The sequence below is a fragment of the Elephas maximus genome, chromosome 5 (assembly GCF_024166365.1).
Source record: "Elephas maximus indicus isolate mEleMax1 chromosome 5, mEleMax1 primary haplotype, whole genome shotgun sequence".
Lineage (NCBI taxonomy): Eukaryota > Metazoa > Chordata > Mammalia > Proboscidea > Elephantidae > Elephas > Elephas maximus.
The window spans coordinates 87,516,657-87,528,776 of record NC_064823.1 but is presented as its reverse complement, the minus strand read 5'-3'; the positions used below and the strand labels follow the sequence as shown (position 1 = coordinate 87,528,776).

At 45.5% G+C, this 12,120-nt stretch overlaps 1 protein-coding gene across 1 annotated transcript; it reads left to right on the top strand.

The window, feature by feature from the left end:
* The first annotated feature begins 603 nt into the window (after positions 1 to 603).
* LOC126076722 (mucin-19-like) lies at positions 604 to 11,570 on the top strand. The gene is made up of 3 exons (XM_049885287.1): positions 604 to 678; positions 2,346 to 2,700; positions 3,991 to 11,570. The coding sequence occupies exons 1-3, from the start codon at positions 604 to 606 to the stop codon at positions 11,568 to 11,570; spliced, it is 8,010 nt and encodes a 2,669-aa protein (XP_049741244.1).
* The last annotated feature ends 550 nt before the right edge of the window (positions 11,571 to 12,120 follow it).

Below are 12,120 nucleotides of genomic sequence, written 5' to 3'. Positions count from 1 at the left end.
TCAAAAAATAATTAAAGACTTAAAATTGACTGCAAATTGACTTTAATGAATGGTCAATAGTGAGTCAATAATGTGCGTAACTGTTCAAATAGGTAAAGTAAACTGAATCTGGGCCAAAAAAGAGCTGAGTCCTGTACTGAGCAAAACATACCACCTCACAGGGCTGTGGTGACAGAAGATGAGTTAATAATAAAATGTGCTTTGAACTGGTCCTGGCACATTAATGCACTTTAGCCTCATTACAAAAATAAAAAAGTAATAAAATCTAGGAACATATTACTGGATGTAGGACAACACGACCTGCTCAGCCACACCATAACTGTAAGATGACACTCCAAATCTGCATGGTGCTCACACATTCTACCCAATTTCTAGATAGCCAGGAGGCCAATAAAGAAAGGGCATCAATAACTAACTATGGATTGCTACATAAACATCACGTCCTTCCAGTCAGTGCCTGAACACACATTAGCACATGGAAAACAGCTTTTATTGCTTAGAAGAATCAGACAGCAGACAACAGGAAAAGTTCCATCACCAGCAGTACCCCCTCAAAAGCTGTCTGAGCAGAGATGACTCTTCCTTCAAGTCCCACTTTGCGCCATGGATGAGGAGCATAAATGGGACCCTACCTACTGCTGGTCTCCCCCTGGCCAAGGAGGTCCACTTAGGTGGACCGTAAGCTAATGTTATGTGTGCCCCACCTGCATCAGAGCTGAGAAGGCTAAAGCTTCCTCTCTCAGCTATTTATTTTATAACCCCAGCCTGAGTGACTAAATGTATCTTTTTAAACCTGCTAACAAACATCCTGCTGCATCATGCCCCCTGACTTCCTGAGGAAGGGGGGATGGTTGGCCCAGAATTATATCTTTTTAATCTTGTTAACAAACATCAGGCCTCAATGGGGTGGTGATTTGTTCTGAGGTCTAAAGATGCCAACAGGGAGAGGAACAGAGGAAAATGTGACCACCTGGCTTGTCCAAAGGATTTGCTCCTCACGATGGGAAATGCTGAAATCTGAAAACTTTTAACTGAAGAATTTCAGGCTGGTAGATAATCTTGAAATCATTTCATATGGCACATAACTAGCAAGGAAGCAGGTGACATTTAGACTGAAGCAAAAAAATCTTAAGGGGGCTCTGACAGACAATGTTAAATACTTGTTCAATCAATGAATATTTTTGTGGACTTTTTATAAGGAAGATGCTGTAATTAATAGTAACAAAGAATAAACAAAGGATAACCTATGGTTGTAAAGGAGCTAAATTTAGTGATGTAGAAAATGATATGTGCAAATAAGTAACTATATATTAATACAGAATAAAATAGATGACACTTCTAGGATTATAATTCACTTTTGGCAAGAAAGATTAGGAGGTTTCTATAGTAACAAAGGGTTTATAGGATTTATGGCAGCCAGAGATGTGAACCATTTCAAACCCAAATTACTTAAACAACATACGGAGCTAATAAATCATGTCAGATTGTCTGCTTTGACAAAAACAAAGATTATGTGATGTCAAATTTAAAAGTTGAGATTACAGACTTGGATCAAATCATAGATAGCTAGAAATGATCAATTCATGACTCTAAAAATTAATTCCACTAAAGCAAATTGTTTAATTAGGAACAAAACCAAAAAACCAAACCCATTGCCATAGAGTCAATTCCGACTCATAGCAACTTTATAGGATAGAGTAGAACTGCCCCATAGGGTTTCCAAGGCTATAAATCTCTACAGAAGCAGACTGCCAAGCATTTCTCCCTTTTTAATTAGGAAAAGGGAGGGTATTTTGTGTTAGAACTGAAGGGATTAGAGGAAGCTTTATGAAGATTAGTTAGCGAGTTGTTTCACGGACTTGCTGAAAAGTATGTAAGAAAAGTAGTGGAGAAAAATTTGTCAACAATTTATTGTACAATGGAGACCATTTCTCTTTTCCAATAAGCATATATTATCTAAAATGGGCAAGTCTCTTAGTTAAAGGATCTAAATATAATTATGCGCTAGTCCCTCTATGAATTTGAAGTATTCCAGTATAAAAGGGAAACTATTTTTTTTTTAGAGCCTCAAATCCTCATTCACAGCATAACCAAGGGTTGGGAATGCGGCAGCCTCTGTGACTCTGTGCTGGTAGCCACTATACAATATTTGGAGAGGGCTCCTGAACCAGAGCTCTACTCCCAGCCACTAGTTGTTTCAGGTAAAACAGAGTTCTTCCCATCATCCAATAACAGCAGAGTTTTACCAAACACAGAACGAAGCTTACTCACTCGAGATTTTTAATCTGTGAAGTTTTAAATGAAAAATTATTCCTGGTAAATGCTTTTTCTTTTTCTTCCTGTAGACAAGTACGGCACAAGAGAGACAAAACAGGCTAAAAAACAGACTACAGGTGAATCCAGCTGCCCCAGCATCATCTTTACGTCAGCGTGTACCTTCCTCAGGGAAAGGTGGTCGGAATCCTATTCAGCCAAATGCATCTGCAAAACAAAAACCTGGAGGCTTTCAAACCCGTTTAAATCCCACTGGTTCAAAGAGATCTGAAAAGACAAAATCTGGTCAAAGTTCTGCAGTACAACAAAATAGCCGACGATCCCCAAATTATCTAAATTTACCAGCTAAACCAAGATCTAGCACTACCAAGTCTAAAGCAGTTAAACCTACTCAAAAGTTAATTAAAAATAATAAACCTCTCACAGGTATCCCCATTCATTCAAAACTAGATCAACCCAAATTTCCTTCACCTCGAAAAACAACTAAACTCAAAACTAAGCCAAACCTATTAATCACCCCAAAAGTACACAGTCAATCAAAATCCCAGTCAAAATCATTTCAACAAAATCATAATGTCAACCATTCCCCAAATCAAAGAAATTCAAGAGCTCCCCCAAAATTTAACAAAACCAAATCTCAGCGAGGAAAAACTGTTAAAAATATTTTAAGAAACCCTAATCCCAAAACCAGAGTTCAACAAAATCCAAAAAGACCCAAGTCACATGCAGTATCAATTGGTAAAAGAAATAGTCAGCAGCAAACTAAGCCCCAAGCATTAGGTCCACACAAAACACATGTGAGTTCAAAACTTCATAATAATGCAACCAAGAAACAACAAATAAGTCAAACAAAGACTCCTGTAAAAAAACAAATTGGCCAAAGGAAAAATCATTTAAGTATGGTTAAACAACCTGGAAACTCAAAAGTTATTTCAAATAAAACAAACCAAACCAAAATGGTAAGGAAACAACCTGGTAAACAGAGACATCATACATCCGGCCAATCAAGACCTCTTCAAAAATCGCCTGGGCAAAAGCATCTTCACCAACTCCCAAATCTTCGAAATTCATCAGATTCTAAGCAACCTAGAATTATCAAATATAACACAGACAAAACTACTGTAAACTTACCAAGGAGACCTAAAACTTACCCTGGCACCACATTTCAACAAAACCCAAAAGTACCCAAACTACCTTCACGTCCAAATGGTCCAAAAGGTAAATGTCAAACTAAACCACAAGCATTAGGTCCAAGGAAAATACCTGGACAAGCAAAACTTTGTAAAAATCCAATCATAAAGCAGGAAATGAGTCAAGTAATGACTGGGCCAAATGTGCTCAAATATAATCAGACTGTGCCTTCAAAATATCATTTAAATAAAACAATAAGAAAACAGCCTAGCCAAAGAAAACCTACAGCAAGTGCAGTCACACAACAAAGAAACAAAAAGACAAGTTATCCAACTTCTCATTGGAGACCTCACCAACTGGGCCTTCGGCAGTGTTGTCCTAACCAACCAAAACCTGGACCAAAGTTGCCTTTGCTCTGGCAACCTGCTGTACAAAAACAATATTTTAGTCCATTTTATCCCCATCCACAAAAACCTACCAAATACGCTGGCTCAAACAAGCACGGTCTAAGGCGACCTCACCCACGCAGACCTTCTCAAAAACCAACATTAAAACCTAAACCCGGCTCTCACCATCATTTTTCAGGGATACGTCCTCCCCTACAACCTGGAAAGTTGCCAACAAATCTTAATCCAGCAACCTCTAAGCCTATACCCTCAAGACCATCTTTACTGACCACCAAAGCTTCCATGACCATTCAACCTGCATCAACTACCAGAAAGCCTGTCACAAACTCTGTGGCCTCTATCACCAAATCTTCCCCAAATTTCAATCCCACAGTTACAAAATCTAACAAATCTAACGAATCTCTGGTTAATACCTCCAAATCCCCCACTACTGCCAAGGCACGGGCTCCTGTCACCAAATCCTTTACCACTGATAAACCTGCCACAACTTTTACTACATCCACTACCACAACAAAAGTTGTGACCTCCACCACCAAATCATCCCCCAGTTCTAAGTCTGCTGCCTTCACCACTAGTAAATCTACCACAATTATCAAGCCTGTGGATTCTACGTACAAATCTAGTACCATCACCAAGCCTACCACTTCTCCCAAAGCCAGCACCAATTCTAAGCCTGCTACCTTTACAACCAAATCCACAACTATAAAACCTGTGACTCCTACTACAAAATTGACTACCTCTACCAAGCCTCAGACAACCACCACTGAACTTTCAACTAGTAGCAATACCATAGCTGATACCAATTCATCTGCCACTATATCTCTCAACCCAACTGAAATTACTAGTTTCTTGGCCACTACTACAAACTCTGTCCCAACAACCAAATCTGTGGTGAAAACCACTAAATCCCTCAATACTGCCACCAAAGTTGCTGAATCTACTGGCTCAGTATCCATTGCCACTACAACAACTGCTGCTTCTAATCTCTCAGTAATTGTCTCAAAAACTACGCTTCCTACCACCAAAAACTCGGCTTCTCAGTCTATATCTACCACCACAACACCTACTGCTCCCACGGCTTCAACTGTCAATACAGCCATACTATCTTCAGAAACTACTACAACCCTGGCTGGAAGCACCTTAAGAGCTCCCAATACTACAAAGTTGCCAGTCGCCACCAAAGCTTCTCTCTCTACAGCATCAAGAACCACAGCTGCCCCTACCACATCTGCTCCCAAAGTTACTTCGATCTCTCTCATCACAGAGGTTGCCCCCACCGGAGTGGATCTTTCTACCGTATCTGTTGCTTCAGTCACCCCTACTCCCTCTACCACTTCTCCTTCAGCTTCTTCTACCTCCACTACTGAATCTTCTCTCTTTACTGTGTCTTCTGAGAACAGTACCACATCCACGGCTGTGACCACTACAGCTTCTTCTACATCAGCACAGGCTTTTACTGCCACCTCTGTTGCTATGATATCTACATCTACAACATTTGCACCAACAGCCAGCTCTACATCTATCACTTTAGAAGTTGGTAACAAGAACCCTGCCACTGCAAGTGCAGTTGCCATCAAAACAACTACTTCTACAACCACAGAAGCAGCCACCATTACAGATACTCTGTCCACCACATCGGCTGCTCTTAGCACAGCAGCATCCACAGTGACCATCCCTGAAACAACCACAAACCTTATTTCCACAGCTACTGCTGTTTCTGATGAACTTCATTTGACTATGGGAGCAGACACCACAGCTTCAACCACTGACACTATGGCCACAACCCTACTCACTGCAGACGGCACATCAACATCTAACTTGAGCACATTTTTTGACACTACACATTACTATGAACCTGATACTACTGATTTCACCTCTGCTGCCTCCTATGTTTCACCTGTGACCACAAGCACTTCTGCCTCTTCTAATAGCACACAGCCCACCACATCCACAGATGTTCCCACTGCCGCCTCGGCTAACTCCATCACAACTCTTGTCTCCAAAACCACTCCTACTCATTCTAGCACCACACAGCCAGACACCACCATAGCTGTTCTCTCTCTCTCATCTGCAACAGACACCACACCTGCTCCTACAACTCTCACTACTTCTATCACCACAGAGGCTTCCACCCCAACAACAGCACTGTCCACTGTACTGGTTGCCACCACAGTAGCTGAGGCCACTAATAAATCTGCTTCTTCAACTATATCTGGAGGATCTCCCCCAGCATCCATAAGTACCATATCTGCAGCCACCAACACCCCTACTACAGTTGCAACCACGTCTACTTTCTCTACGACCTTAGCAGAGATCCCTTCGTCCTCTGCTGCCACTAGCACCTCCTCTGCCACCACAACTATTTCTTCTCCTTCAACAGCCACACAGAGTGGCACAACCATCTCCTCAGGCACCGCACACATTTCAACCTCACCTGCTACCTCGACTCCTACTACCATCAATAATTCATCTGGCTCCACAATACCTCCAAGCATTTCACCTGCTTCCATTGAAACATCTGCTGCCCCCAGCATCACATTAGCCATTGTGACTGTCCCTGACATAACCACAGGTCTTTCTTTAACTACAACATCTGCTTCTTCCACACTTACTACTATAGAAGAAACTTCAGCTTCACCAGATGACACAACAACCACAACCCTGGCCATTGAAGATGACATGTCAACATCTTACTCTGGCACATTTGACACCACTACACTTTCTTATGAACCTGACACAACTGACTTCACTTCTGATGCCTCCTATACCTCACCTCTCACCACACAGCCGACTCTCTCCATAGATGTTCCCTCGGCCACAAATGCTTCCACCACAGATGTTCCTACCAGTGTTTTTACAACCTCCTCTGCTTCTACTATCACAGACACTGTCACTACCACACCTGCTACCCCAAACACTTCTGCTCCTTCCAGCACCATTCAACCTGACACCTCCACAGCTGAGGACTCCACCACAGCTGCTACCACTGATGTTTCTGGGGCGACTAGTCAGTCTGCTTCATTCACCTCATCAGGAGCAGCAGCATCTGCAAATATCACCTCTACTGCCACTAAAAAACCTGCCACAACCACAGAAGTGCCAATCACAGCTGCTTCCACAGTCACTTCCTCCTCTGCTGCTCCTGGTGCCAAACAAGCTGCCACAAGCATATCTGCGCCTTGTAGCACCACACAGGTAGCCATAGATACAGCTTTCCTCTCTGTCCCATCCACCACAACCGCGAGCAACATCCCTGCTATCACAACCACTGCTGCTCTTTCAATCATCCCTCTGGTTGATGCTGTCACTTCTCCAGTCACCACTCCTGATGCTTCCACCCCTGCTGCTTCCACCCCTGCTGCAACCACCACTTTATCAGCTTCCTCCACATCTTCTAGCACTTCACCATCTTCTGTCTCCACATCTCCTACCCCTACCTCACCATTAACCACTGTGATCACCCCAGAGATCACCACAAATTCTATTTTTACTACTATACATGACTCTTCTGCTCTTTTTTCTGCCATGATAGATGACACCACAGCCGCATCTACTGACACTATACCAAATACAATGGTCACCACAGAGGACGTGACAACATTTGAGTCTACTACATTCGATGGCGAAAATACTTTTGACTATGACCTTGACATTACCACTCCAGACACTCTTACTACCCTTACTGCCACCACCTCTTCAGCTCTTTCTGTCACCACAGAGCCCACCACCACCACTAACAGTCCCTTCAACTCACCTGCTGCCACAGCCATTTCTTCCCATTCTTCCACTATACAATCTGTCACTACTAGTTCTCTCACCACCACTGCTGCCACTGCCATACCTGCTGCTTCATACATGATGTCTGTGGCCACAACACTAGCTGAAGCCACTATTAAATCTCTTTCTTCCATCACAACTAGAGCATCTCCAGCAGCACCCACAAGTACCACATCTGTGACCACCAATACCACCCCTCAGCCTGTCACCACCAAAGAACAGGTCTCCTCACCTCCTGCCACAAACACTTCTGCCCCTTCCAGGTCCCCACAGAGTGCCATTACCACAGCTCTTCCCTCAAGCTCATCCATTGCAGCCACCATCACATCCCCTGCCACTACAACCATTTCTTTATCTTCAACCACCAATCAGGCTGATACCACTGCCTTTGCTACCACCACACCTGTCTCTACTGCTCTTCCCATAGCCTCCTCCGCATCTACCACCCCTGTGCCTGTCATCACCACAGCTCTGGTCTCCTCTTCTGCTGCCATGACTTCTGCCTCTTCCAGTGCTTCACAAAGTGCCACTACCACAGCTCTTTCCTCAAGCTCATCTGCTGAAGCCACCAGCACCACCACTGCTACTACAACCGATGCTTCCCTCTCCACCACCCCTCTGGTTGATGCTGTCACTTCTCCAGCCACCACTCCTGCTGCTTCCACCCCTGCTGCAACCACCACTTTATCAGCTTCCTCCACATCTTCTAGCATTTCACCATCTTCTGTCACAACATCTCCTGCCCCCACCTCACCATTAACCACTGTGACCACCCCAGAGATCACCACAAATGCTATTTTTACTACTACATCTGACTCCTCTGTTGCTTCTTCAACCATCATAGATGACAACACAGCTTCATCTGCTGAAACTATACCAAGTATGGTAGTCACCTCAGAAGACATGACATTTGAGTCTACCACATTTGATGATGACAGTACTTTTGACTATGACCTTGATACTACCACTCCTGACAGTGTCACTACTCTTACTGCCATCACCTCTTCAGCTCTTTCTGTCACCACAGAGCCGAACACCACCACTGACAGTTCCTTCAGCTCACCTCCTGCCACAACCATTTCTTCTCCTTCTTCTACTATACAGTCTGTCACTACTAGTTCTTTCACCACCCCTGGTGCACCCACCACACCTGCAACTATTGCTGCAACACCTGTGGCCACAACAGTAGCTGAGGCCACCACTAAATGTCTTTCTTTCATCACAACTGAAGCATCTCCAGCAGCACCCACAAGTACCACATCTGTGGCCACTAACACCACCCCTCGGTCTGCCTCCACCACAGAACAGGTCTCTTCACCTGCTGCCACAAGTACTTCTGCCCCTTCCAGCTCCTCACAGAGTGCCACGACTGCAGCTTCTCCCTTGAGCTCATCCATTGCAGCCACCATCACATACCCTGCCACTATGACCATTTCTTTTTCTTCAACCACCAATCAGGCTGACACCACTGCCTTTGCTACCACCACACCTGTCTCTAGTGTGCTTCTCGCAGCCTCCTCCACATCTACTAGCTCTGCGCCTGTCATCACCACAGCTCTGGTCTCCTCCTCTTCTGCCACTATGTCTTCTGCCCCATCCGATACCTCACAAAGCACCACTACCACAGCTCTTTCCTCAAGCTCAACTGCTGAAGCCACCAGCACCACCACAGCTACCAAAACCACTGCTGCCCTCTCCTCCACCCCTCTGGTTGATGCTGTCACTTCTCCAGTCACCACTCCTGCTGCTTCCACCCCTGCTGCAACTACCACTTTATTAGCTTTCTCCACATCTAGCATTTCACCACCTTTTGTCCCAACATCTCTTGCCCCCACCTCACCCTTAACCACTGTGACCACCCCAGAGATCACCACAAATGCTATTTTTACTACTACATCTGACTCCTCTGCTGTTTTTTCTGCCATGATAGATGACACCACAGCTGCATCTACTGACACTATACCAAATACAATGGTCACCACAGAAGACGTGACAACATTTGAATCTACTACATTTGATGGTGAAAATACTTTTGACTATGACCTTGACACTACCACGCCAGACACTCTTACTACCCTTACTGCCACCACTTCTTCAGCTCTTTCTGTCACCACAGAGCCCACCACCACCACTAACAGCCCCTTCAACTCACCTGCTGCCACAGCCATTTCTTCCCATTCTTCCACTATACAATCTGTCACTACTAGTTCTCTCACCACCACTGCTGCCACTGCCATACCTGCTGCTTCATACATGACGTCTGTGGCCACAACACTAGCTGAAGCCACTATTAAATCTCTTTCTTCCATCACAACTAGAGCATCTCCAGCAGCACCCACAAGTACCACATCTGTGACCACCAATACCACCCCTCAGCCTGTCACCACCAAAGAACAGGTCTCCTCACCTCCTGCCACAAACACTTCTGCCCCTTCCAGCTCCTCACAGAGTGCCATTACCACAGCTCTTCCCTCAAGCTCATCCATTGCAGCCACCATCACATCCCCTGCCACTACAACCATTTCTTTATCTTCAACCACCAATCAGGCTGATACCACTGCCTTTGCTACCACCACACCTGTCTCTACTGCTCTTCCCATAGCCTCCTCCGCATCTACCACCCCTGTGCCTGTCATCACCACAGCTCTGGTCTCCTCTTCTGCTGCCATGACTTCTGCCCCTTCCAGTGCTTCACAAAGTGCCACTACCACAGCTCTTTCCTCAAGCTCATCTGCTGAAGCCACCAGCACCACCACTGCTACTACAACCGATGCTTCCCTCTCCACCACCCCTCTGGTTGATGCTGTCACTTCTCCAGCCACCACTCCTGCTGCTTCCACCCCTGCTGCAACTACCACTTTATTAGCTTTCTCCACATCTAGCATTTCACCACCTTTTGTCCCAACATCTCTTGCCCTCACCTCACCCTTAACCACTGTGACCACCCCAGAGATCACCACAAATGCTATTTTTACTACTACATCTGACTCCTCTGTTGCTTCTTCAACCACCATAGATGACATCACAGCTTCTTCTGCTGAAACTATACCAAGTACGGTAGTCACCTCAGAAGACATGACATTTGAGTCTACCACATTTGATGATGACAGTACTTTTAACTATGACTTTGACACTACCACTCGTGTTGCTGTCAATACTCTTACTGCCACCACCTCTTCAGATCTTTCTGTCACTGCAGAGCCCACCACCACCACTGACAGTTCCTTCAGCTCACCTGCTGCCACAGCCATTTCTTCTCATTCTTCTACTATACAGCCTGTCACTTCTAATTCTCTCACCACCACTGCTGCACCTATCACACCTGCTCCTGCAACCATGACATCTGCGGCCACAGCTGTCGCTGAGGCCACTATTGACTCTCTTTCTTCCACCACACCTGGAGCATCTACAGCAGCAGCCACAAGTACCACATCTGTGACCACCAATACCACCCCTCAGCCTGTCACCACCAAAGAACAGGTCTCAGTATCTGCTGCCATGTCTTCTACTCTTCCCAGCACCTCACAGAGTGCCACTACCACAGTTCTTCCCTTGAGCTCATCCACTGCAGCCACCAGCACATCCCCTGCCACTACAACCATTTCTTTTTCTTCAATCACCACTCAGGCTGACACCATCACCTCTGCTATCACCACACCTGTCTCTACTGCTCTTCCCACAGCCTCCTCCACATCTACCACCTCTGTGCCTGTCATCACCCCTCCACAGGTCTCCTCCTCTTCTATTACATCTTGTGCCCCTTCCAGCACCTTACAAGGTGCCACCACCACAGCTCTTCCCTCAAGCTCATCTGCTGAAGCCACCAGCACAGCCCCTGCCAACAAAGCCATTTCTTCTTCCCAAATCCTCACACAGCCTGTCTCAGCTACTACATCTGCTTCTATCAGCACACCTACTTATGCAACTACTACTGGCGTCAAAAAGCCACCACCTCCACAGCAGAGGTGTCTTCCTCATTAGCTACCACCATCAGCACACCTGCTGCCATGAGCACATCTGCCTCTTCCAGTATCACAGCCCCAGCCACAAACACAGCTGTTCTATTTCATCAGCTGCAAGTCCCAGCACCACCTCTGTTACTACAACCATTTCTTCTTCCTCAGCCACACAGTCTCTCTCTAACACTTCTACCACCACAGCTGTCCCTACCACATCTACTCATACTACCACCACTGTCGCCTCAGAGATGGTCACTGCCACAGCTGATCTCCTTTCTACATCAGCTGTCACTGCAATTTCTGACGCCTCTTCCACCACCACAGGTGAATCTCCCTCAGCATCTACAAGCACTAGATATGCCGCTGCTTATACTCCCACAGCTACTACAGCCAATTTCACAACACCTGCCTCCACAACCACTCTGCCACTTCTACAAGCACACAGGCTACTATGACCACACCTGGTCACACTATTACATCTGTTATAACCAGTACCGCACCTACAGCCACAACGACTTCAGCTTTCTCTACCACCACAGCTGGTGCCTCAAGCACTGCTTCCATTAGTACCT